The sequence below is a fragment of the Zootoca vivipara genome, chromosome 9 (genome assembly GCF_965207765.1).
Source record: "Zootoca vivipara chromosome 9, rZooViv2.hap1.1, whole genome shotgun sequence".
Classification (NCBI taxonomy): domain Eukaryota; kingdom Metazoa; phylum Chordata; class Lepidosauria; order Squamata; family Lacertidae; genus Zootoca; species Zootoca vivipara.
In genome coordinates, this window is record NC_142592.1 from 23,096,127 (window position 1) to 23,122,364 (window position 26,238).

The 26,238-nt window shown below is 43.0% G+C and overlaps 1 protein-coding gene and 1 long non-coding RNA gene across 6 annotated transcripts in view; one reads left to right on the forward strand and one right to left on the reverse strand.

Moving 5' to 3' along the window:
- Window positions 1-978: 978 nt before the first annotated feature.
- The window catches only part of ADAMTS20 (ADAM metallopeptidase with thrombospondin type 1 motif 20), a 79,766-nt gene continuing 54,506 nt past the window's right edge, over window positions 979-26,238 (reverse strand). For all 4 annotated transcript variants that reach the window (XM_035127996.3, XM_060279614.2, XM_060279617.2 and 1 more), the window contains 11 exons: window positions 13,548-13,715; window positions 11,168-11,341; window positions 10,181-10,351; window positions 9,500-9,700; window positions 9,265-9,394; window positions 9,086-9,180; window positions 8,907-9,001; window positions 8,453-8,586; window positions 4,364-4,455; window positions 1,821-1,925; window positions 979-1,384 (listed from right to left, as the gene is read on the reverse strand). In XM_035127996.3, coding sequence (XP_034983887.3) covers window positions 1,295-1,384; window positions 1,821-1,925; window positions 4,364-4,455; window positions 8,453-8,586; window positions 8,907-9,001; window positions 9,086-9,180; window positions 9,265-9,394; window positions 9,500-9,700; window positions 10,181-10,351; window positions 11,168-11,341; window positions 13,548-13,715 — 1,455 coding nt within the window. In that variant the 3' untranslated portion in view covers window positions 979-1,294. The remainder of the gene's footprint in view (window positions 1,385-1,820; window positions 1,926-4,363; window positions 4,456-8,452; window positions 8,587-8,906; window positions 9,002-9,085; window positions 9,181-9,264; window positions 9,395-9,499; window positions 9,701-10,180; window positions 10,352-11,167; window positions 11,342-13,547; window positions 13,716-26,238) is intronic.
- On the forward strand, window positions 11,349-17,771 carry LOC148684568 (uncharacterized). 2 transcript variants are annotated; one of them, XR_015951781.1, is made up of 3 exons: window positions 11,349-11,481; window positions 16,222-16,299; window positions 17,465-17,596. It is a non-coding gene; the product is annotated as an uncharacterized LOC148684568 (long non-coding RNA). The 2 variants fall into 2 exon arrangements; XR_015951780.1 differs by having other exon boundaries at window positions 11,350-11,481; window positions 16,219-16,299; window positions 17,465-17,771.

The following is a 26,238-nucleotide window of genomic DNA, read 5'->3' on the forward strand; positions in this document are numbered from 1 at the left end:
CTAAACCAACTGACTAGAGAGTAAGTCCCAGTGAACCTAGAGGGATTTAAATATGGTTAAATATATTTAGGATTATGCTGGACATTGTACATTTCAACACCTTCCATGCTTTCTAACAAGCCAGCTTAGCAAATGTGAACTCTTTGTTTTGTACAGTAGTAAGGACCTTAACTTATTCATTTAATAAACAACTTTACAAAAAGCCAGTTCAGGTTCTCTTCTTCTTTTTGCCAGGGGGTCGGGCGAGAATGCTCTTGTGCAAGTGAAATGTGCACAAGGGGAACGCCTCCACAGGGCGATCACATGTATAGTAGCTTGGCTGGTGAGAGCGTTGTGCCGATAACATCATGGTTGCAGGTTCAATACCCGTATGGGACAGCTGCATATTCTTGCAATGCAGGGGGGTTGGACTAGATGATCCTCAGGGTCCCTTCCAACTCTACGATTCTATGATTCTAATGGAATCGTAGTAGCAAGCCCCACCTCCCTGGCCTCCATGTGTTTGGTTTCTATGTGCGTACAAACTGCGTAGAGAGGGCCTGAACATGCAGGTTGGGACTTTACTTTTTTGCAAGGTTGGTTTGCATACAGGACCTTGCCTCAGAGTCCCAGTGTTGCCCCGAGGAAGACTCTGATTCAGATGATGCCCCAGTGTCACACTTAAGGGAAGTCTTCTGTACACTGGATTGGCTTGAAGTTGTGGCTCTTCCATCAGCACCAAGTGGTGGGGGCTGGGGAGCCAGGGCCCCCCCTAAATTTGCAATGAAGGGGCCATACCCCACAAAAAAGTTCCGCAGTCACCTTGCTGAGACTCTGCTATTCGTTACCATTTTCTCTGCAGGTCCCAAGCCCCAGCAGAGCAGGATACAGACTGTTAAATAAACATGCCCAGGATGGAGCCGGCTACGTCCCCATGTACATTCACTATACATTCAGCCAGTGTGTTCAGAGTGCTAGGGAGCTGCAAGAAACCCCAGGTCTCAGAGAAATGTATTTATATGCTAAGTGCATTTGTAATCACGTTTGCCATGTTCATGTCACTTGTCGCAGTTTTAGGTGTGCGCATAAAACACCAAGGGGTCCGTTCTCCTTTTAAAGGGGCAAAATGGCCTTAAGAATGTGCCCAGCAACCTGTGGCAGAGGTTGCGGGTGTGGCAAGAAGCAGAGTTTCCAATTAACATAGGAGGAGGAGAAGGAATTCGGAGTAAACGAACATTGCAGAGTTGAAAGGATTGAGGAAATAACAGCACCTTCAATATAATTCTTAAGGACTTCTCCTCCTCCTTCTCTCTCTCTAGTTTATTTGAAGTTGGAGACCAGTGTTTCCATTAGGAATGCATTTCCCACATAATCCTCCACATCTTCCGTATATCTTAGTATCATCCTGGAAAGAACAGAAAATCACTTCATGAGAAGCATGCTCTCATAAGCTGCCTTGGAAACAAGAGCACCCCATCGCTGCAGTGATGCACAGATTGTCTGAGAACCAGGAATCATGGGAAGGAGATGAAGCATTGACCTGCATGTCCTTTCCGTCTGTGCCATGTGGCAGGCAGCTCCAAATCGCTCCTCCACCCCCCACCCCTGCCGCCCTGCCTTAAAACAGGCCTGCTTCTTCCAGATGTCTGCTGCCACTTTCCTTGTTCTCTTGCTTAAGACGTTTTCCGAGATTAAGTCTTTACAGCTTCTTCTTCTTCTTCTTTAATGCCTGACGCTTTCCAACTCCTTAGTACCTGACTCAAGGCTCCTTTGCTGCTAATTGAACCAACTGGAGCAAACACCCCATCCTTGCAAATAATCATTGGTGCAAACAGACTTACTTGAGATTTGTGTATCTGAACTGTAACGTAATTTCCCTGAGCGATCCACTTTGCCGTAGGGGATAGCCTCAGCCCAGTGCCTGCCAGATTGATGCCAAACTGCCCCTTTTCAAGTGGAGAGAGAAGAACATATAGATCGGCTTTAGAGCATGGCTAGTAATATTGCTAATATTTGTGCAGGTGAGCCCAGAAATAAACAGCAGAAGCGGCAATAAAAGAAAGATGAGACAAGGAGGCCTGAGGTGGGGTGGAGAGGGTATGGGGCAGCATCACAAAAGAGGAGTTAAGAAAGGGGGATAAGGGGGGGGGATGACGTAATGTAGCAAACAGCACAGTGACGTGTAATCGATTTAGAAAATCTTTTTGCTCTAACTACGGTATCAATTGGTTGAAAAGCAGATTTTAGCTCCAGAAAAGCTGTCGTATCGCCCAGTGAGGAGAAATGTCACATGGTTCCTACCCCAAAAAATGAAGAAACAAGCAACTTAGAAGCCAAATTTTGAGACCGTGTGTATAAGGCCCTTAGTATTTCCTCCTTCCTTCATTCCATCCTTTAATTCAGGCATCCCCAAACTGCAGCCTCCAAATGCTTTGGCCTACAACTCCCATGATCCCTAGCTAACAGGACCAGTGGTCAGGGATGATGGGAACTGCAGTCCAAAACATCTGGAAGTCTGAAGTTTGGGGGTGCCTGCTTTAATTTCTCTCTCTCTCTCTCTCTCTCTCTGTGTGTGTGTGTGTGTGTGTGTGAGAGAGAGAGAGAGAGAGAGAGAGAGAGAGAGAGAGAGAGAGAGTGTCAGCTGTATGTGCGAGTGTCAGGTGGGCAGAAACATTGTCAGGTATGTGTGTGTGCTTTTGTTAAGTGTGTCAAGGGGTGTGTGTCAATGCATGGCCATCTGTCCAGCATTGCACATTTTGGCTCCCCTGCCCCCAGCCCAACTTCAACAGGCACCAGGCACTACCACGTTAGATATTTGAAATAATAATAATAATAATAATAATAATAATAATAATAATATGTACTCCACCCATCTGACTGGGTTATCCTAGGTACTCTGTGTAGCTTCGAGCATATATAAAAAGATAATGAAACATTACACATAAAAAGCTTCCCTATACAGGGCTGCCTTCTAAAAGTTACATCCTAAATACATCCTAAAGTTGGGGGACCTGCCATGGATTAGGGCAGTGTTTTTTCAGCCAGTGTGCCATGGCACCCTGGGGTGCCTTGAATGATGATCAGGGGTGCTTCGGGCAACACCAACCTCTGTCCCCCCTTCCTTCCCTCCCTCCTCTGATGCCTTCTCACATCTCTGCCTCCCAAAGGCTTGCACAGCTGTTTGTTGCAGCAGCCCTGGCTGCAAGCTTAGCAGGCAAATGGTGCCTCTGGGGCTGGTCAGGGGAGAGGAGAGGAGGTTGAGGGAACACTCTACAAGGGAGGATGTCCGAAAAGATGCAAGAGGCTGCTGGCTCTGCAGACAAGGGACTTCTGAGGCTTGGAGCACATTTCCCTACAGGAGAGCTGCAGAAAGAGTGCAGTTGGTCAAGGGAGCCATGGACTCAAAAAAGGTTGAAAACGTCTGGATTAGGTCAATGCCTCTGTCGTACCACTCTGAAAAAGACTGCCTTGACTCCAACCTAGGGCACAATTGCTGAAGAGAAGTTGTGAAATCACAAGAGGGCAGTGTTGCATTGCAAACTCCAGATGCAAACCGGGGGGGGGGGGGGTCGGCAAGAAGTGGCAAGACAAAGGAAGTGTGAAAGAGCAGGTGAACAGAAAGTGGGGATTTCAAGGAAAGAGGGGGTCAGGGTAAAAAAAAGAAAGGAACAGGAACAGAAGACCTCATGGGATTTCGGTACTGATTTCTGCCAGGCACTTGGAAAATTCTCACATCTCTACAGTGCTTGCCAAGGGCTGGAAATTCCTCACACTTGCTTGGGAATGTGCCCCATCAAATGCAATGAATGGGAAGCCAAATTCTACAGTCCTTCTGATTACTGGAGTGACAGAACATTTGAAACAAATAAAATGTGAGAAACCAGCTGAAGAAGATGCCGAAATGAAATAAAAAGGGAGCAAGCAGGAAAAGAAGGAAATTTGGGTATTTAAAGTTTTCAACAAAATCAACTATATACAGTATGTTGGAAAGTTGTTTGTTCATTGTTTGGACACTTCTGGAGATATTGGAATCACATTTGGTTCTGAGATCAAGGAGTGTTTGTTGTCCAGTTGGACACAATTTTCAAACATGTTGGCAAACTTAACTTTTCATACCTTCCGTGATATTAACCAAATATGGCATGATGGCTCCTGAGAACAAGGGAAAAGGTTTTCGTCTATGTTTGAATACAGTTGGACACCGTTTTGACTCAAGATGGCAGGCCAAGCCTTTAAAAACTGCACTGATTTCAAAACTGCACTATTCTTTTGATTTCTTACGGTTCCTGAGCAACACTGGGTATGAGGCTGCTAATACTTAATGGATTGAAAAAAAATGCACGACAAAGGAAAACTGAGTCCCATCTCTATCCCTGATACGTACCTGTGGGCATCGAGCAGCACTGTAACAGTCTCCAGCCGTGGCAAAAGGAACGGGCTTCCCAAGTATAGTGTGAGCAAAACGGAAGTCGGTGGCTAGCAAGCAAAAGTGAAAGCTCGTTATGGACAGCAAAACTAGAACTAGTTTAATTTATCTTGATTCATGCCCGCCCCATGGAAGGTAAAGTAAAGAACCCCTGGACAGCTAAGTCCAGTCAAAAATGACTATGGGGTTGTGGCACTTATCTGGCTTTTAGGCCGAGGGAGCCAGCATTTATTCACAGACAGCTTTCCAGGTCATGTGGCCAGCATGACTAAACCGCTTCTGGTGCAACGGGACACCGTGAAAAGTGCCAGAGAGCATGAAAACACTGTTTAGCTTCCCGCTGCAGTGGTACCTATTTATCTACTTGGACTGGTGTGCTTTCTTTTTTTATTTTTAAATCATTTTTATTGATTTTCCAATAAAAACAGCCAATTAACATATCCATCAAATCATTGTAATCCAATTAAAAACAATAAACTAAAATAAAAACCTAACCAAATTACAATCCAAATTATTAATTATTAATTTTTCCAGGCTTCCCATAGTCTGGACCTCTGAAGTATATCTCCAATATTTTCGTTCCTGCCTTCTTTTTGTTGTTCTCACATTTTCCATATTCTGATCTTAACGCTTTAAAGTTCTCCGTCCCTGGCTATGCGATTCTCAATCATGTCAGAAATCATATATCCTTTCATCCATCAAGTACAGCTTTATTTGTGTATATATATTTTTTCAACTGTCTATTTGCCAGCGCAGCTTTTCCTGACTTCATTCCAATCTTCCAATCCAGGACAACAATCCTGTTGTTTGAAATTTAATGATGCAGTAACTTCCACGTTGTTAAGTTATTACTGATTTCCATTGTTGAGCATACTGTTTGCAATATTGCAATGTAAATGAACTGTATTCCACAGATATTCATTTGGTGATTGATGAGCTTTCCCGGAGACCACACAATCTCCCTCTCTGAGCCCTAGAAGGGGGGTTGCTAGACATACATTTAGCCTTCTCTCTCACTCATAATGAAGAAATTCTGCAGACAGATGCAATGTATGTTATCAGCAAGTATTTCCCACTTCCCTCGAAAAAGGGAGGAATTCTCATTTTTTCGTGCTGCGTCGTATTAACAAGTGCCATCTTGTTTCTTCTTGTTTCTTCTTTTATCTTTATCAAGTCTTTCAAGTCTAAGTAAAGCTGCACAATTGAATACTTAATTATAAACAGAAGTCCATCTGTACTTTTTTTTAAAAAAAGGTTTCTTAATGAGGCTTGGCATAGAAAAACAATTGTAGGTATTGAGAAGAAGAAAAAGAACGTACCAATCACCTCCGTAATCCAAACACCATGATGGGAATCTCTTTGAAGTTCGAGCTTAAACACCAGGGACTGTGCAGTTCTGCAGGTTTTTTCTTAGTCTTCTTTGGTCCAGACTATGTCTGTTTATTGTCCAATTCTAATTATTTTATCAAACAGATATTTCCGGCTATGAGAGTGACTTCGGAGAGAGCCAGACGTGTCGTGCTCTGGGACCCAGCATCCTGCCGCTTGCCCCTTGATACCGATGCAAGCTGACAATCTCGGACGGTCTGCGGGTCTACAAGACAGTCCTCCCCCACCCTGGGTAGTCTGCTAGGGCTAATTTCCCCCATATCAACCCTGAATTCCATCACGGCTGAGATCCAATCGTGTGGGAGTCAGCCATTTCTCACCGCCGAAAACAGGAAGCCCCGCACTGGTGTGCTTTCAAACTGCTAGGTTGGCAGGAGCTGGGACAGAGCAACGGGAGCTCGCTCTGTTGTGGGGATTCGAGCCACCAACCTTCTGATTGGCAAGCCCAAGAAGCTCAGTGGTTTAGACCACAGCACCACTCACATCCCCATGGAAGAAGGGGTGAGTGAAGATCTGCATTGGGAACAAGGGTGAGGGGTGGGGGACCAGCAGTACCTCTTATACACCAAGAGGCTGCTGTAGAGGCAGCATGGGGAGGCTGCCAGGGAGGAGGCAGAGCTTGTCTCTAAGAAAAGCGCCAAAGTTGTTGCTGCCACCTCAGCAGTGGCAGTAGCAGCAACAGGCAATGCATTCCCTAGAGACCAGATCTGCTGCCCCTGTGGATCCTGCCGTCCAAGGCAGTTGCCTCAGCTTGCCTCATGGGTGGACCAGCCCTGCCCTGTGCCTTCAGAACTCTGAGTTGGTGGAGGCCTAAGTGCATGGGAAACATGGAACTATACCACTCTGTTTCTCTTTCCCCCCAGTTCCTTAAAGCATCTCGTTTAAGAGCTGGACCAGACATGGCTACGAAAGTGCTTAAATAGGTTCTCAGGTCCCTTTTAAACTCTTTCAAATAGCAACCACCGTGGGTCTGTCTCTCTCTCTCTCTCTCTCTCTCTCTCTCTCTCTCTCTCTCTCTCTCTCTCTCTCTCTCTGTGTGTGTGTGTGTGTGTGTGTGTGTAGCTCCATATCAGGACAACAGTGGAGGCGAAGTATGACCCTTCCAAAGAGCTATTTCCCCACTGAAAACAGCCTTTCTGAAGTTGCTATCACCCTATCAGGGCAGGGATATCCTTCGCTGCAGTAATCTATGGCCTGGGAAACTCAGTGCTATATTGAATTGCTACAATGTGGGGCTGACTTTGCAGACTGTTTGGGAAAGCTGTACTGGTTGCCTCTGCATATCCAATACAAAGGGCTGGTTTCGACCTATAAAGCCCTGTCCATCCCCATATATTTTGGAGCGTGTTATGTACTGAGCTGAATCCTAGAACAATAGGATTCAGAATCAGCGGGAGCTACCCAATCCAACTCCAGGTGGAAGTGAATCCGCAACCTGATTGGCCTGCTGGAGCAGCCAATCAGGCGGCTGGCAGAAGTGAATCTGCTACCTGATTGGCCTGTAGGAGCAGCCAATCAGGCTGCAGGCAGAAGTCAATCCACAATATAATTGGCCCACAGGTGTAGCCCTGAAGTAGCCAATCACGCAAGGCCCATTGTGTAAATAATGTATATAAGCAGATGGTTTTGGGAAAAGAGCCATTCTTCTTCTCCTCTTCTCCTTGATGACTATGAGCTGAATAAAGAGCATGAAATTCACTCTCGACTCCGAGTACATTTCAGAGCGCCTCTCCTGACACGAACCTACTTGGATCCTGCAGCCTTCAGGGGAGGCCCAGTGCCCCCTCTGAGGGAGGTTGGGAGGGTGGCAACAAGGGAGAGCTCTTTCCACTGTCATTCCCCGTCTGATGTCGATATTAGTGCCATTAGGAAAACCATAAAAGCCTCATTTCTGCCTGCACCACAGCCTTGATCTGGATTGTGGTTGCTATTTGCAAAAGTCAAGAGAGAGCAGAGATCGGATGACAAATCTCTAGCACCGCACCAAGTTTTGCCTTTGCACAGAATGAGAAGAGAGAACAATGTGGCCGGCTGCTTTGGGGAGAGGCTACACATACAAGCTCGCCTCTTGATACGAGCATCACACCATAATGATGTGCACACGCGAAAACCTATCACAAATCAAACCCCACTGAGAAGGGATTTCATAGAATCTCACATCACCTCCAATATATCATTGTGTAATGAAAGACCCAGGTGATGCTGTGGGTTAAACCACTGAGCCTAGGGCTTGCTGATCAGAAGGTCAGCGGTTCGAATCCCTGTGACGGGGTGAGCTCCCATTGCTCGGTCCCAGCTCCTGCCAACCTAGCAGTTCGAAAGCACGTCAAAGTGCAAGTAGATAAATAGGAACCGCTACAGCGGGAAGGTAAACGGCGTTTCCATGTGCTGCTCTGGCTCGCCAGAAGCGGCTTTGTCATGCTGGCCACATGACCTGGAAGCTATACGCCAGCTCCCTCGGCCAATGATGCGAGATGAGCGCGCAACCCCAGAGTCGGTCACGACGGGACCTAATGGTCAGGGGTCCCTTTACCTAATGAAAGACAGGGTGGGGAAAAAAACCTTTTTCTTTCAAAAGGGGACTACTGGGAATACAATTTGTGTTTCTAACAGTCACTCAATCATTGCAAAACAAAGTATTATTACATAAAGACTCACTTTTAATCTCCAAAGAACTGAGGTCAATTCTTATTTTCCTAAAAATGGTGTAGCCAGCTGCAGGGTAGTCATCTCTGCACAAGCAATCTTGCCGTCTGCTTCCATTAAAAGGACACTCGTATGGATTTTGCAGCCTACAAATAAGCGCTCTTTAGTTTTTGCTTTCATCACAGCAAAGTGCTATTCCATTACATTATACAACATGGAGGGCCTACAGATTTGCAGCTAAAAACTGTGAAAACAATCCAGGAACACTAAACATCTTTTAAGTCCTGTTGATATTATGGAGAGAGAGGCGTAAGCATGTCTTTAACTCTCACATTAAAAATAAATTCCTAGGTTCTTCAACATTAATTCAGAACATAAAAAGGAACAGACATATAATTCTGCAACTTACATATGAATATATCTACATATAAAGAAAGGTTAAAAAATAAAAAATAAATCACAGTACCTATATCCATATACTTCTGAAAAGTTATCTGCTTCCCCTTTAGCCAGTGTTAGATATTCTTTGGGATCCTCTAGCCACATGTCTGAACAAAAAATCTACAATAGAAACATAGAATTCCTTTAGAAAAAGATGGATTTCCTCCACATATCTCCCCTCTCAGATAAAAGGAGTAACAATACCTTTATCTTTCTTCCTTTAATGTTTAGCAAATATTCCCCATCCTTTCTCATCTTTTTTCTGATCTGGATTTCTTTGCAGCTGGTTACCATCTCACCTAAAAATAGACGTGTCATGTCATTTTGTGTGTGTGTGAATGAAGCATTCCATTGTATCCATTGCACATATTTGAATTACTTACAGTCTTTTGCATGGCAAATCCTTCTAGCAGCAGGTTTCAAATGTGACAGACACAAGTCACTGGGTGAACCACTTTGGGTCATGCATTCTACTCTTCTTCCTGCTGTCCCCTTTCCACAAGGCGCTGAACACTAAACAGAGATCGTAGAAATAATTTAGACAACAACAACAAACAAATCAAAGTGGGGGCCACTTCCTGTACTGAGGCACCTTAACCTTCCCAAGTCAATACTCACCTGACTCCACTTCCCCACATTCCATGATGCCGCAAGTGCACACACCGCAACATTACATCTATTCATCAATGGTGACTGAGCCAGTGGGCAATTTCTGTATGCTATTGTTCGAAGGTTGTTGGTATGGCTGCTCCAGGCATTGTGGGCTTCTACACAGTATGAGGTCTTCTGCTGGTTCTCAAGATAACAACCAGCGGGACACTAAAATAATATAATCACTATCACAAAAGGCACATGAAGTTAATTGTTATTATACTTATTGCAACCTTGACCTGTGCATGTTCCTAGAAGGAAGTCCCCATTTCAATGGGCTTACTCGCAAGAAAGCAGGCATAGGATTTTAACTCTTGGTGGTTCCACCTCCCTCAGAAATTCAGGCTGGCAGCTGCTCTGCAGAAGACATTTTTTGTATGGCAGCCCCTAAAATCTTTAGGCTACATGCCGCAAAATACAAAACTTTTTCAACAGAAGTAGATGTTCATGTTGGGAAAAGCAGCTCCGAGGCCGATACACCATAATAAAAGCAAACTGAATTGGTGGAAGCAGAGAGAATTCAATGAATGTTTTTGAAATGTTGGTAGGAGAGACTGTTTGTACTCCCATGCTTTTTTTTAAAAAAAATGCATCTGCTGTTTTCAGGTATAAAACCAGACACCTGGTCACAAATGCACATATACATACCTGTGAGGTGTCAACTGTAATGACAATATATTTACAGGAAGCCAGTTTGCATTTCTTGCTGGATGGAGGTTTCGCGCCAGGATCACAGAGACTTTCGTTTACTTGGATCCCGTTTTCATCCACGCACCTCACCTTGCGGTACGTTTCCCTTTTTTGACATGACGAAGAACACTGAAGATGACAAGAACAAATCCTGTAAGATAGACTATATTTCTGAAGCCAGGTTTTTTTTTTCCCCAGAGAAGCCCATCCCAAATGTGGCCACTCTGAAAACAATGGAATTCTGTAGCTACTCGTTTTTATTAAAGCTTTATATATGATATTAAGTGGTTGGTGCTAAGAGTAGCATTTCAGAGTTGGCATCACATGGAAGCTACATGTTTCCTGTCTGCCCTAGTTCAAGTTGTTCCTCAATCAGGCGTTTGGATTTTCCTCACTGGAAAATAGAAATATGTCTATTTCACAGAAGACCGAGAGTCAACGGAATAAGGAATAAGGAAGTTCACATCAAAATCCCTTCTCGTTCCCTGTGTGTCCTCGTGACATTCAAAGCCACTCAGAGTTGTAAAGGAAAACCCAGAGCAGCGAAATGTATCACTGTTTCGATTTGCCCCATTTACACTTTTGGGGCACCCTATTAATGGAGCCATAGGGTCATACATCATAAAGCAACCTTCAGATCTTTCTCCAACAGATCACCTTTGATCCTTAAAACACGTGTGTCAGTAGTGTCACCACCCACCTCACTTTACGGGCATCTTCATTGGCAGGGACTGAAGTTGACAAACTGGAAATATGTGGGCCAACAGCAGAATGCACAAATAATACACATATGGGAACAGTGTTGCATGTCACCGTTGGGAACTATGGCGGTCTTCCCACTGCAAATATTTTTTAACAAGTAGTGTAGCTGCAGCCAAACCTGCAGACATCTGTAACTGGTTTAAATAATCTCAAGCAGGGTGCTTACTTCTTGGCCATACTTACATCTTGCCATTCGTCAGTCAGCCAGTAATACTGTACACAGGCAGGCAGCCAACAAGGCCTCTTACTAGGTGGTTGCATCAGATAATTACACAGCGCTTCATCAACTCTACCGCTGCCTCTCAACCTACAGTAAACATCCCGGTGTTGAACTCCCTCTCCACAGGTCACGGAACACTGAAATAAATAAATGCGCACACACAAACATATAGAAGAACCAGGGAAATGAGTGAATGAGATGTAATACTGTAACAGGGCAATCCAAACCATATCTGCACAGAGGAAGGTCCTGCTGAGCTCAATGGTGCTTAACCCAGGTATGTATTGTTAGGAATACAACATTCATACTTTTTTATAATCACTAACTCTGCTAGGGTATACGTACTCCAAAATAAATCAATGGGGTTTACACCCAGGTAAATGGAGACAGGACTGCAGCCTACCCACTTACCTTGGAGTAAGTCCACTTATGAGTAGGCAAGTATAGGTCTTTGCTGTAAAACAGCACAGGAAAGCAGAGAAAATCCTGCTCTATTAGTGGAAGGCAATTGTCAGTTGTGAGCCATTGCACCCGCAAGCCATATATGGGGAAATATATCAATGTCATTTTCTCTCAGTTTCTCATTTTTCCGATTTTAAGTTTAGATTTCCACATCAGTTCATGGTTTCTCCTAGAATCCACCTTTTTGTGTGCAATTTTGCCCAATATCTACATTTTTTTTTGCAGAGCAGCTTTCCCTAGTATAATGCATTTTATGTTATTTTCAGTAAAATATATGCATCTATATGCACATTTTACCCTGGCTTGTGCATCTTTGTACACATCACTTGGCTGAAGAACTGCATTGCAAAATTCAGGGAAGTGTGAATTGTGAAGGATGGCCGAACCTCAGTTTGCAGATCATTTCGGGAAATGTGGATTAAGTTCACCTTTAAACACAGGCTGAATCAAAATTATCTCCCATCCCTTGTTGTGTAGGCAAAACTGGAAAGTTCCAGCATTGGAAAACCACACTATATGGTTGTTAGCATGTATTGTCGGTCAAGAGCTGTGCAGGCTTATAAGGAGGGCTGAAAAGCATCTGAGCAAATGTTCTCTTTATTTCCTACCACTCGTTCGTGGCATTCATGTAACTGGTAAAGAGGGAATTTATTCACATCCTGATGTCACTTGCTTTCTCTCACACACAGAAATCAAAGGCCACATGCTTTCAAGCAGCTTCATCTTACCATTGCCAATGTTTTCCAGACTTCAAAAATGACTGAATCATATTTAGCCATTATTGCCTCCACCCTTTCATTGCATATTTGTTTCATATTTTTTAAAAAAGTCATACCCTCCTCTGCAGCCTTTTAATGTTAATTCTCTATGGCACATTTCCTAAAATGTGTTCCTCTTGAAAAGGCAGAATATATAGCCTTCTTGTACGTGAGTGAAAAAAGCACATACCACAACTTGTTTCCATTAACTTTATTTGAAAATCGCAGATGGAGAGCTGGAGTTTCTATTCTCCAGACTCATTTGTGTCGTAACTATTAACTTTATGGTGATCTGTATGTAAGCATGAAAGGAGAGGAGATCCTCTATATGTGTTTTGCTTTGTAGTCACCTCCATCAATTGCATTAGCTGACGCAAGGCACATCCCTCCCCAGAATGTTAATTAACTTCAGAACTGTATTGGCACAATGCGGCACAATGAAAAATGATGTGTAATAATTTAGGGCACATATATGACCGCATTGCCTTAATCATAAAGGAAGGGCTGTAGATAATAATAATAATAATAATAATAATAATAATAATAATAATAATAATAATATATTATTTATACCCCGCCCATCTGGCTGGGTTTCCCCAGCCACTGTGGGCGGCTTCCAACAGAAATATTAAAATACACTAATTTCTTAAAGATTAAAAGCTTCCCTAAACAGGGCTGCCTTCAGATGTCCTCTAAAAGTCTGGTAGTTATTTTTCTTTTTGACATCTGGTGGGAGGGCGTTCCACAGGGCGGGTGCCACTACCGAGAAGGCCCTCTGCCTGGTTCCCTGTAACTTGGCTTCTCGCAACAAGGGAAGCCCGGTCTTGACTGGGAAGGGCGGGGTATAAATAAAATTATTATTATTATTATTATTATTATTATTATTATTATTATTATTATTATTATATTAATTGGTCCATAAATGGATTAAACAAATAAGTAAATAAATAAATAAATAAATAAATAACAACTGTCATTAGATAGTAGATTGGACCATATGAGCCAAACTCTACTGGATGCACCACGGTACAAAAAAGTTAGGTACTATATTTCATTGCAGAAGGTATGACCCTCTCTCTGCTGCAGAACAGTATCGTGACTTGACTGCAAGACTAAAAAATACCTCATTCCACCTGTTGGCCTTCCATCCAGGACATCGGGAAGCTCTGCAAACTTTGTGGGTTCGAGGCTTCTTTAAATGCTGGCACACATTATCCCCTAGTTTAATTTGGAAGTTGTTAACGCAATATATGTCGCGATCCTTTACACCCTTCCCGCAGGATACAGAGCACTGTAAAAGAAAGGAGAATCAAACATTCTTAGCTGTTTGGCTTTCGAACGACATTTTCATAGCAGAAGCTTGGCCAATTATTGGTGCAAATATTGCATGGCAAATAAATGCTGCTATGCTGAATCAGGTCCATTTGGGCCACAATCCACTTAAGGGAGCGGGCCCTATTGAAGATAGTGGCACTTACTCCTGAACTCATAGGGTTCTACTGTGTGGTCAGCCATGTGAGTCTTGAAGTTCTCAAACAGGACACGTTGGCCAGTGATGCAGTTACATAATTTTGGAGTCCAGACTTAACAGTCTTACAGAGTATCTCTGTATTGCTTTGCTTACTTTGAAGTCAGCCCTGCTGTGTTTGGTGGTCCCTTTGCTCCCTCTGCTAAGTGGATCCTCCTCGGATTCTACCCTCAAGTCCTGCCCTGGCACCACCACTGATGTTGACAGTGACCACGTACTGTTATTTGTTCCCATGGCCTGACACCCAAACATTCCATTTTGCTTGCGTGCTTAATAGCACGTCGATGTAGCTATCCTCTGTGGGATCATTCATCTCTGTATGATTCGTTACTCTAATTGTCACCAGTCTTATAGCGGTGGGAGGAAATCTTACTGGAAAGTCAGGTGGATACCAGAGCTGGTGAGTACCAGAGCACCCTATCACTTACAATTACAGTGGTACCTCGACATACGAACGACTCAACAACTGAATTTTTCGACTTACGAATGGGGGTAATGGCCGTGCGCTTACGAATGTCTCGACATCCGGAAGAAAACCGCGGCAGTTTTAGATAGGGGTTTTTCGACTTACGGATTTTTAGATAGGGTTGCTTCGACTTACGAATTTTTCCGTTTCCAATGTATTCCTATGGGAAATCACGTTTCCAATGGCGTTTTTTGACTTACGGATTTTTCGACTTACGAAGGTGCCTTCGGAACGGATTAAATTCATAAGTCGAGGCACCACTGTATCTTTCTGTTTTCTCTTGCCCTGATCTGCCCTGGGCTTGGCAGACATTTAAATTTCCCACATTGGCAGAGCATACCTGCCAAGTTCCGGCCTGAGAAATAAGGGACTGGACCGGAAGTAGCAGACTGGAAGTAGCGCTGCCGCCATTTTGGAACTGGGCGGAGCATGCTCAGAAGTGACTTTTGATGCTGCTCTGCCCTGTTCCAAAATGGCCGCCGCACCAGAAGTCGCGCTGCAGCCATTTTGGAACTGGGCAAAGCAGCATCAAAAGTCGCTTCTGAGCATGCTCCGCCCAGTTCCAAAATGGCCGCTGCGCCAGAATAAACGGGGGGGGAACAAAAAAAATTCCGTTTTTTTCAGCTGGGGACAGCTGGAAAAACGGGGGTTTCCCGGGGAATACGGGAGACTTGGCAGCTATGTGGCAGAGTGATACTACTACATGGTGGGCCATAATGGGAACTTAAAATAGCAGCTAGACCCAAATGCTCAGGGCAGCCTAAAATAAGTCACCAGGTAATGCTTTGCCTGCTCATTTGTAGTTGTATTTAAGATTTACCTTCAGCAGCCTTACTTCCCCCAAAGCAAAAATTAATACAGTTCTTATTTTCAGCAAATGGAAACATTTCTAAGGCTACTAACCGAGACTTGCATTTTACATCACTGTATCTAGCAGGATGCCTCATATCTTTCTATGGAACTTACATATAGATTGTATGGTGGAACTTGCCTAGTTTTACTGAAAGGTAGGATTTACATCGCAGTAAATACAGTTAGGACCAGGGATGTCAATGTATTTGGGGGTTTTTATGCTAAACTTTCAAACACTAAAGGCTTTGTATTCTGTTACACTTTTGAGGGTATTCTAATGAGGGGGAAAGACTCGTGCAAAAGATATTCGATATTCCCTGCAAGGTATTCTTTTCTTTTATCTGAGCCCTTGAGCATGAGGCGACAGAGAACCTGCCACTTTTGCAAACCTTATCATTACAAAGGCATTTCAAAGAGCCAGTTTGGGAAGGATTAAGTATCAAAGGATCCCGGTGATAAGCTCCACATTAAAGACTTTACACTGTAAACAGAACTTGATAAATGGTGGCACTTAAAGTAAGGCAGGCGTTTGAAAGAGACACAACATATTTTCTTTTGTCTCAAAGGCTCATCTTTTTTAATATATAAAAAAGTTCACTTATACTGTAAGGCAGATCTAATCATTTAATTTCTTTATCTGAAGTACCAACATGAAAACAGATCCAGTCTCAGTGTTATTAGGATGCCCCCTCCTTCCTCAGCCGTTTCCATTTCCCCAATATGAGCTAGTCCTCACCAGATACTTTACTTCCATTTTTACCTCCCTTTTCGAGGTCTGCGGTTTCCAAACAATATTCACCGAAGGCAACAATGTTAAGGTAAGAATGTTGTTCTGTTCTTTACTTTCATAGCAAGGCAACATGCCTGGTCTACTCAGTGATTACTAATAAAAAATTAAGGGTGCAATCCTGCCACAGCTAAGCACTTTTAAGCAAGTCTTTTTTTCAGCAGGAACTTGCCAGAAATCAGTTCCTGCCCCTCTCAGGTGAACACCATTGGCATTATAAGAGAGCAAGGGAGGCGTTCAGGGTGAGTTCCAGCACCTCTTTTTCTAGAAAAAATAGTGCTGCTTTAAAGCACCATCAGTTTCAAAGGAATAATTAAGGCAATGCTGAGCTCTCCCCATTTGAAACCAACAGGATTTGCATTAGGAGGATAATGCTTACAATGCCAATATAAAAAGGCAGACGGCTGCTCATTAGTAATTCATACAGCGGCTTGTTATAAATGTATTGTTTGAAATGTAAAGATAGAAATGTTTTAATTGTGACCTGCTGAATTCCTCAAATGTATAACGACAGCATGTAAATGCTCTGAAATAAAAACCAATGCTGTCTTTGATCAAATGGGCACCTGTTTGCAAGGGATATGGGGAATACAGTGGTACCTCGGGTTACAGACGCTTCAGGTTACAGATGCTTCAGGTTACAGACGCCGCTAACCCAGAAATAGTACCTCGGGTTAAGAACTTTGCTTCAGGATGAGAACAGAAATTGTGCAGTGGCGGCACGGCAGTAGCAGGAGGCCCCATTAGCTAAAGGTTAAGAACAGTTTCAGGTTAAGAACGGACCTCCAGAACAAATTAAGTTCTTAACCCTTGGTACCACTGTATTTTCTTGTTTGCAAAATGTTCGTTTTAAGTTGTGCTCATATAGAATAACACAGAACAGGACGCAGACAATATATACTGTGGAAGATGGTGTTTGTGCAAGTGTGTTTTATGAAGTCACTGTAGTAAGTTTAGCTTCTTAAGAGGATTTCTTGATAATGGTCAATGAAGTGTCAATTAATGTACAATAAAATAATGACAAAACAGACAAAAGTATAGAGTGGAAGTTAGTAATTCATAAAGGATAAAGGGAAAAAATATTAGCTGTACATTCATGTAGGAACTATAAAACTAGTAATGGAAGGAAAGCAACAAAAGAGGTGTAGCAGCTGTGGAAAAAATATTAGGACTAGGGAAAGTACCAAATGTATGATTTTTTAAAAAAGTCTTTCTTGGCCTAATTTCATAATGTGACAATAGCTTCAAGCTTGATAAAAGTTTCAAAACATACATGCAAGAGAGTATCGTACTCTGCTGAATGGGCAAGCGGATTCATCTGCTTTACATAAAGCAACTGGTTACTGAGACAGGCTGATGCCTGAAACATACTGGGAATTAAAATTATCTCTTTGTCTTACTACACAGATGGTGCTAGAGGGCAGGATCCATCAAAGTTGTTCTGTCAGCACAAGAACTCCAGAGCAGATTTGGGGAGGCATGGGGTGTGAGGAGAGGAGAAGAGAGGGAGGAAAGTTCTGTTATGAAGACGGAAATCTTTGTGCCAGTGGAACGACTTCACGGGATACTGCTCATTGTTTTTACATATATAAAGAACCCTTAAGTGTTAAGACACTTATTTGCTCTAGATGAAAAAGCTAAAGGCCAAAGACTCATACTCCACTGTTGTTCTCTACTGAATTTTACTAAAATCTATGGGATTTGTTCCTTACACGAGAGCCAGTGTGGTGTAGTGGTTAAGAGCGGTAGACTTGTAATCTGGGGAACCAGGTTCGTGTCTCCGCTCCTCCACATGCAGCTGCTGGATGACCCTGGGCTAGTCACACTTCTCTGAAGTCTCTCAGCCCCACCCACCTCACAGGGTGTCTGTTGTGGGGGAGGAGGGGAAAAGGAGATTGTTAGCCGCTTTGAGACTCCTTCGGGTAGTGATAAAGCGGGATATCAAATCCAAACTCCACCTCCTACCGTAACTGTGCCTGACTGTGCCTATTATTATCTTTGAACTAGTGATGGTTCACTTCAGGTTGGCTTGGGGAAAAACTGAGTTGTCTCCTCCCAAATAGGGTCCACTCCCAACCTCTTAGTCACTCAAACTTATCTTCCACTGGTACCTCAAAATCCCACCCACCCACCCACTTATCAGGTCGCAGTTTTCAGGTGGCAGTTCACACTATGTACCACATTAAGCTGTAGGGAGACTGAAGGGAGGGAGGTCTTTCCTCCCTATTGCTCTTCTCTTGATACTTTTGTGTGATATGTAGCAGGGCACCAGACCAACCAAAAGGAGCCTTTGGGGATGTAGTCTGCATCTGTGTGTAGCCGTGGCCTAGATGCAGCACATTTTCCAGGCCCCACTTTGGTTGGACTGGCATTTTGCTACACCCCATGGAGATGGGAGGCCTCACTCTGTTCCCTTTCCCTGTAGCCTGCCCACAGTGCAACTTGCTGCTAGCCACACTGTCTTCATTGTAGTCCAGTTAGTGGTGTGGGAGAGTAGGGTAGGGTAGGGTCGAGGGGCCTGACGGAATCAGTTGAATGGAGAGGGCTTGGGACACAAGGAATTCTTCTCTAGCTCAGATTAAAATCTGAATTGAAGAAAAATTCAGGGATCATGTTTCGTGGTTGAGGTACTACTACCCCTTGAAACATGGATGCATTGCTTCCAACATTTATTCAATGAAAATAGGGATGTCCTACCTATTCCATCACCACCACCACCACCATAATTTTATTATTCTTTATACCCTGCCCACCTGGCAGGGTTGCCCCAGCCACTCTGGGCAGCTTCCAATATATAAAAACATAGTAAACCATTAAACATTTAGAAACTTTCCTAAACAGGGCTGCTTTCAGATGTCTTCTAAAGGTTGTATAGTTACTTATCTCCTTGGCTCAGGGGTGGCATAACTCCATACCTTCCAACATTTCTCTGATGAAAATAGGGATGTCCTAAGGAAAAGTGGGACATTCCAGAATCAAATCAGAAACCCGGAAAGCTTCTGTAAATCTGGGACTGTCCCTGGAACATAGGGACACTTGGAAGGGTCTGGGGGTGTCTCAGCTTGTGGGCACATAAATTTCATGAAGGAAGTCCCAGACTCTGAGATTTGCATCACTTTCTACCTGAGTAGAAGCAGTAAGAGCTCCCACTAGCATGTAGTATACCAAGAAAACTATCAGCTGAAAATCCATGTGTTCCACAAGGTGTATTTTTCATTCAACTATCCATATCTAAGTGTAGAAAAAAGCACAAGGAGCAACATTTAAAAGTTCGTAAATAATCCCTTGTTACAAAGGTAGTTTCCTGCAAATTGCCCTAGGCATTAATCCATAGCTGCCAAGTTATCCCTTTTTTACAGGGATTTTCCCTTATGCTGAATAGGCTTCCTCGCGAGAAAAGCGAAAACTTGGCAGCTATGATTAATCTCTATAATAGATTAATAAATGCATCCCCCCCCCTAGCCAAAGCACTTTAAACTCCCACAGGTTTCAACAGGAGAGATTTATGCATGTGCTTAAAACTCCTACTGAAATTAATAGGACTTAAAAGTGCTTAACTTTGGCTGGATCTTGTGAATTTTATTGCAAAGTTAAAAGTTTTTTCACTGCTGCCACTTAATTCCATCTGTAAAACTAAACTGAGAAGTCTGTTCAGGTTTGTGTTCAAAAGCTTCTTTGCTTGCGCTTTAAAGGGTCGCTTTTCAGGAAACCGTACAGACAGGAACTCTTCATATAGCTTTTATATCTTTCCTTTCAAGAAACACCCCACATATGTGCCACCAAGGGGCCTCAATCATTTGGACTGCAATTTAGATCAATCCTGCCTCTTCAGTAGTGGAAAACATTACCTTTTTGAAAAAATACTATGCGGCTATTTGGAAACAAATAAAAGCAGATTATTTTATAGCTACGAGAAAGGAATAAGATTGCTTCAGATACCTGCTTCTAACTATGCATTTCTGCTTGTTTCAGGGCTTACAACAGCTGTGCAAGAAGCAATGGTAAATCTCCAATGCCCAAGAAACAGCTGGCCACATCTCTCTAGATACAGTATATATAGTGCATAATATCATATGTGTAGAAACATGGAGATACACCGAATCAATTCTGCAGGTTCCAATCCATTGGATTGTGTCCAAGATCACAGGCCTAGGTTATCCAAATGAGGAGGTGGGTTGTGCAGATGGGCCTGGTTAACCATGGCTTTAGGGTTTTTCACCTCTCTGCTTTTCCCTATCTAAGTTATTGGTCGCCAAGAGGCAGTGGGTGGAAGGAGAGTGATGCAGTTTGCAGACAATTTAGGGCAAAGCCGACCCTTCTCTGTAATAATGGGATCACGTAGGCTATGCCAAAAGTCACTGCATGCTTTCCCTCGGGAGTCCTTGCAATATACAAACTATTTTTCCACAAGCAAACTGTCCATCAAAATGATGGGTATTTAGCGAGCAATAATATAGCTGCCAGTTAGTGTCAATGGAGTAGAACTCTGTCCTTGCAACTTAATAAATACAATAGAGTTATCACTGCTGACACTTGGAGGATTTAACAAGTTCCGTTTTGTGCCAGTTCAGCACCTTTTGCAGGGAAGGTACCTGCTGTCTGACTCCTTTAAAAAACGGTCATGTCAGGGACTGTGCTGAGGAGGGCTGCACCATTGTGGGAGCCTCCCCCTCCCCGTGCTCCTGATCAGGATCCTGAATCTTCCCAGGAGCAGGAGGACAGTATAGATTTGAAACAGTGGTTTGCAGAGGGGCATAGTCCAGAAGCCAGAAGCTGGGAAGTACTGGATGACGAACAGCTAGGAGGAGAATAACTGGGAGAGAGAGTGAACAGTGAACAGACTCACTGTCGCTTGAAAGTGTTTATCTGCTCAGCCCAAGGTCAAGAAGAGCAGATAAGGTGGCAGCAGAGAAAGCACAGTGGTTGCGAGATCAGGTTACAAGATACGGAAGTGACGTGGGTAACTAGGGAGGAAGTGGGTGGAACCCTTAATTGGGAGCACCACCATTCATAGGAGTGGATTCTTTGTTCTCTCTCTGTGATCATTAAAGTTTCTAACTGGTAAGAGACTCCTTTCTCTTTGTTCTGCTTATCTACTGCCAAAGGGGGAGGAAGGAAGCCAATTCCCTGAAGCCTGACATCCTATCACACCCATTGGCACTTTATTGCATAAGTAGTTTTTGGCAAAGTAATCAATTGCTTGCTGCATCTCACACAGGCAAAAGAAATACTTGGCTCTAGACTTAAGAGAAGACCCATTGAAACCAATGGGGCTAACTAAAATTCCCTTGATTTCAGTGGGTTTACTCTAGAAAGGATAAGCCTAGCTAAAGCTCAGAAAAATAGTATAGTCCCTTATGTGCAGCTGCGCACACTTTCTACAAAAGTGTCCCCCGCCGCTCTGTTTCTTCTAACCATTTTATTTCTCTTTGAACATTTTTGCAATTATACTGTAAGAAGATATGCAGCACAATCCTCATCGTCACTCCAATGTAAGTCTTATCATCGTCAATGCGACTTACTGGTAGGGAAGGGAGTACAAGATTTCAGTCTTAAATCTTATTCACTTGACGATTTATACAAAATACTTGGATTGGAAGTAGCATGCAGAAACCATTCGCCAGAATTTGAAGAATCAAATATACCAACTAAATTGAAGCTGAATGATCTCTTATTTATGCTAAGATTCTATTATTACTTATCTTAACTGGACTAAACTAACATCTGCTGTATGGCAGATTCTTTTAAAAATATTAACACATCAAAGGGCAAAAGCTGGATTTGATTAGTATTGTTCAAAGTCTGTATGCTTCTCTGGAAACTGGGCTTTGTCTGCTAAATCCTCTTTTCCTTTAAATAATAACATTCAAGGGAGATCAATCAAATGCAGCCGCTGGAATACAAATGAATTCATATGATACAGGTGTAATATTCACATTCAGACACCTCAAGTCACAGTTGATTGCAGAATCTTGAATAGTTGGAATGTTCTGCAATAAACTGTACTGGAAGATATTGAGGTGACAAGGCCTGTGAAATTTCATGAAGCCATTCAGCATTTCTATCCCTATCCTCCTTCCCCAGCTATAGTTCCTCTTCTTCCTTTTTGCACCATCTTTCTCCCCTCTTTCCTTTGCCTTAGTGAGGAATTTTTACACTCAAGCTTAAGGTTTCAACAGGCAAGAAAAACCTTCCAAAAATCCCCACACCCATCACAGTAGCCTTTCAGGTTTTCCTAGCCCCAATAATAGGGTTGCCAGACTGAATAGCGGACAGGACTTCTGTACCTTTAATTGCCCTGCTCTCTTTTGAGTCTGGAAACCTTAAAGAGAAAACAGCAGTCCCTTTGTTTAATTTCCAAGCAAAGGGTCTGCTGGTTTCTCTTTAAGGTTTCCAGACTCAAAAGAGAGCAGGGCAATTAAAGGCACAGAAGTCCTGTCCATTATTGAGTCTGGCAACCCTACCCAATAATATTGTTGCTTCAGATCCATCTTCAGTGATTCTTCTTCACTGAATGATCCCAACCAGTTAGGGATTACACAGAGAACCTCTTAGGGTCCCTTCCAACTCAACAATTCTATGATTCCATAACTGCAGTCTGACACAGCCAATGAGATTAGGCTACATCACTAATGGATAATGAAACCATCCCTTTGAACAGTGGAGATGCGCTTCTAATATTCTTGCCTTGCTGTGCCGTGCAGGAGGTTACATTGCCTATTTAGCTCTGCACATCCAAGCTTTGTCCCCAGTCCAACTCTAGTGGCACGTAGCTGTGTGGCTAAGTGTGGTGGAATGTGGATGAAGTTAAATATTCGGGTGAAAAAAAGAGCAACGTGTTGTGAATTAGTGACATCATTTGGCTGTGCATCCAAACACACATCTTCAGCCTCATTTGGCTGCAACTGTGTCGGATTGGATCAAGATGAGAAACAGTAGCCCAGTTTCTCTGGCGGCGGCAGCACATTCCCTCTCTCCTCGAAACACCACCCTCTTGCAACCCTCCACAAAGAAGTGCTTAAGTATTATATCAATCCATCAATCGCCTTCAGGCACAACAAAGCACTTCCATCTAATTATCAGGACAGTTATTGGCATATTAGCTGGAGGGGAGCCAGTACCTCGAAGCTGAATCTTTGAAAAGACCAAGATGTCGTATGCCGCAAGTTCTCATGCCTGGGAAGTGGGGAGACACAGCTCATTCTAGATGGGGTTGCACGGGATTCAGCACTGTCACCAGAAGCTCAGGTGGCCTCAGTGGCTAGGAGTCCTTTCCCCCCACTCTCACTGGTTTGCCAAGCTCTGGCCCCTTTTAGACAGAAATGACTTGGACACTGTACTCCATGCTCTGGACACTTCCAGATTGGATTGGTGCAATGCACTCTATATGCGGCTGGCTTTGAAGATGAAATGTCAACTGCTCAAAAGTGCATTGGCCAGATTACAGGCTGCGGTTCCATTTAGATCTCTGTTTTAAAACAGAGACACGCCTGGAAATGTTACTTAATGGCTTTCAGCAAATGCTGAAGACTCACCTCTTTGCCCTGACCTTTGAGACCTGAGATACATATTTTTAAAGGTAAAGGGACCCCTGACCATTAGGTCCAGTCGTGACCGACTCTGGGGTTGCGCGCTCATCTTGCATTATTGGCTGAGGGAGCCGGCGTACAGCTTCCAGGTCATGTGGCAAACCAGAGCAGCACATGGAAATGCCGTTTACCTTCCCGCTGGAGCGGTCCCTATTTATCTACTTGCACTTTGACATGCTTTCGAACTGCTAGGTTGGCAGGAGCAGGGACCGAGCAACGGGAGCTCACCCCCTCGCAGGAATTCGAACCGCCGACCTTCTGATCGGCAAGCCCTAGGCTCTGTGGTTTAACCCACAGCGTCACCTTAGGAAAGTCCTTATTTTGTGATTGTAACTTTTTTTTAAAAAAAACAACAACGGTTTTTAATGCTGTATTTGAAATTGTTGCAACCCACCCTGGGACTTTCGAGTGAAGGGAGGGTAAGAAATAATAACAACAACGTCAGAGTGATGATTCTGACTAGGTGTGCTAAATTCAAATGGACTGGAGGATCAACAATTTGCCATCAAGCAAGTAACACACCCATATTATAAAACTGAAAGTAACTCATCTGTCTGCAGCATGCAGCAGCGATCATTGATAGATTTGCACCTTTGCGTTAAAAAAATCAGCTTTGTAAAGAATAGAATAGAATGTGTTCTCCTCAACTATTTATGAAGTATAGGTTTACTGGTAATTACCAAATATTGTGACAATTTGATTATTGTGGAATATTAAGAGAAAATCTTTCCTGTATTGCTTATTTATACAAGGAATAACAATGACTTTAGTATAGATTGTCTGCAGCTCTTAAAATTTCCTTATTGTTATATATATATATATATATATATATATATATATATATATATATATATATGTTTAGGACGCTTATAAATAAATATATTTGCTTTAAAATGAACATCAGATTTCAAACTATAAAGATAATTCGATAGTATGTTGTGCAGGAGCATTTCAGGATGTCACTAGGCCATGATGTTTGACACCTCAACTGCATCTGAAATTTCCATAATTAAATTGTGTTGGTCTACTCTTCCCAGCTATGTGTCCCCCTCCCCAAGATTAAACTACATATTGGAAACATTATAATACTTCTAAGATTCCATTATTATTGAACAAAATGTAAGTGTCTCTCTATATAAACTGATTTTCACACTGCATAAAAGTTTAAAACTACTTATTCAATATTTACTATCAATACACGCTTTCCCCCAACTGCACAGATATATCAGTACGTTTCCGAGCACAATTCAAAGTGTTGGTGCTGACCTTTAAAGCCCTAAATGGCCTCGACCCAGTAAACCTGAAGGAGCGTCTCCATCCCCATCGTTCTGACAGGACACTGAGATCCAGCGCCGAGGGCCTTCTGGCGGTTCCCTCATTGCAAGCAGCCAAGTTGCAGGGAAGCAGGAAGAGGGCCTTCTCAGTAGTGGCACCCGCCCTGTGAAATGCCCTCCCATCAGATGTCAAAGAGAAAAACATCCACCAGACTTTTAGAAGACAGCTGAAGGCAGCCCTGCTTAGGGAAGCCTTTAATGTTTAACAGACCATTTTATTTTAATATTTTGTTGGAAGCCACCCAGAGTGGCTGGGGAACGTGTTTTTTTTAGCATGGCTGCATAGCTCTACTTCTATTTCCCTTTAGGTTTCATTCTGCATTACCTGTCAGTTGGATGGTGTACAGCTGGATGGTCTGGTGTATCTTTGGAGATCTGTTCATCTATTTATGCAGCACTATTTCTCTTTAAACTAGTTCTTTTCCCATAGAAACAAGTGAGTTCCCGCATAACCAGATTTGGTCACATGAGATTATCACTGAGAACCAACAAGCTAATTCGGAGTAATGTTCAGGAAGCATTGCCTTCACTCTGAACTGAACTGCCTTCACTCTGAACTGATTTCATTCGGTTTCAGCGGTGTTGCTATGTAGCAACACCTGACTGACTTATGTGATGATGCCATTATTACTAACAAGATACCTAAGCTACTTCTCTTTTATAAAGAAAAAAGTTGAACAGCTGTTCTGGCTATGTAGGCACACTAAACTGGCATGAGTGAGTGAGATTTTCAGGGAACATCTTGAACCAGCCTAAAACACCATCAGAAATGTTTAGCTGTAACTATCAATCCCTCCACCCACCTGCTTCAGAAATGATGAATTCATGCATTTATCACAAGATGAAAGTCACATTAGGAAAGAACACTGACAAAGATGGTGGCTGGAATGATTCTGTCAACAACAACAATTGGATTCACACAAAAAATGAAAGTATGAATAATTTACTAAAAGATCACAGAAGAACCAAAGATTATTTCAGCATGTTCCTCTTCAAATGTAAGAAAACTATTATGCCAACAATATTGAGACAGATGTACAGTACTTTTACAATGTACCTGCAACTGTTGGACATGCACAGCAGCGAACACAGGAACCCATTTGCTGGGTGCTGGGTCTAAGTTAAGCATGGTGAATAGCAGAGGGATCTGCTATGCAAATCAAGAACATTTCAGCAGGGAATAGAATGATGAATGGGACTGATGACCTTAGTAAATTACAACATATTATTTAATATATCTTTAGGAGCTTATTAAGAG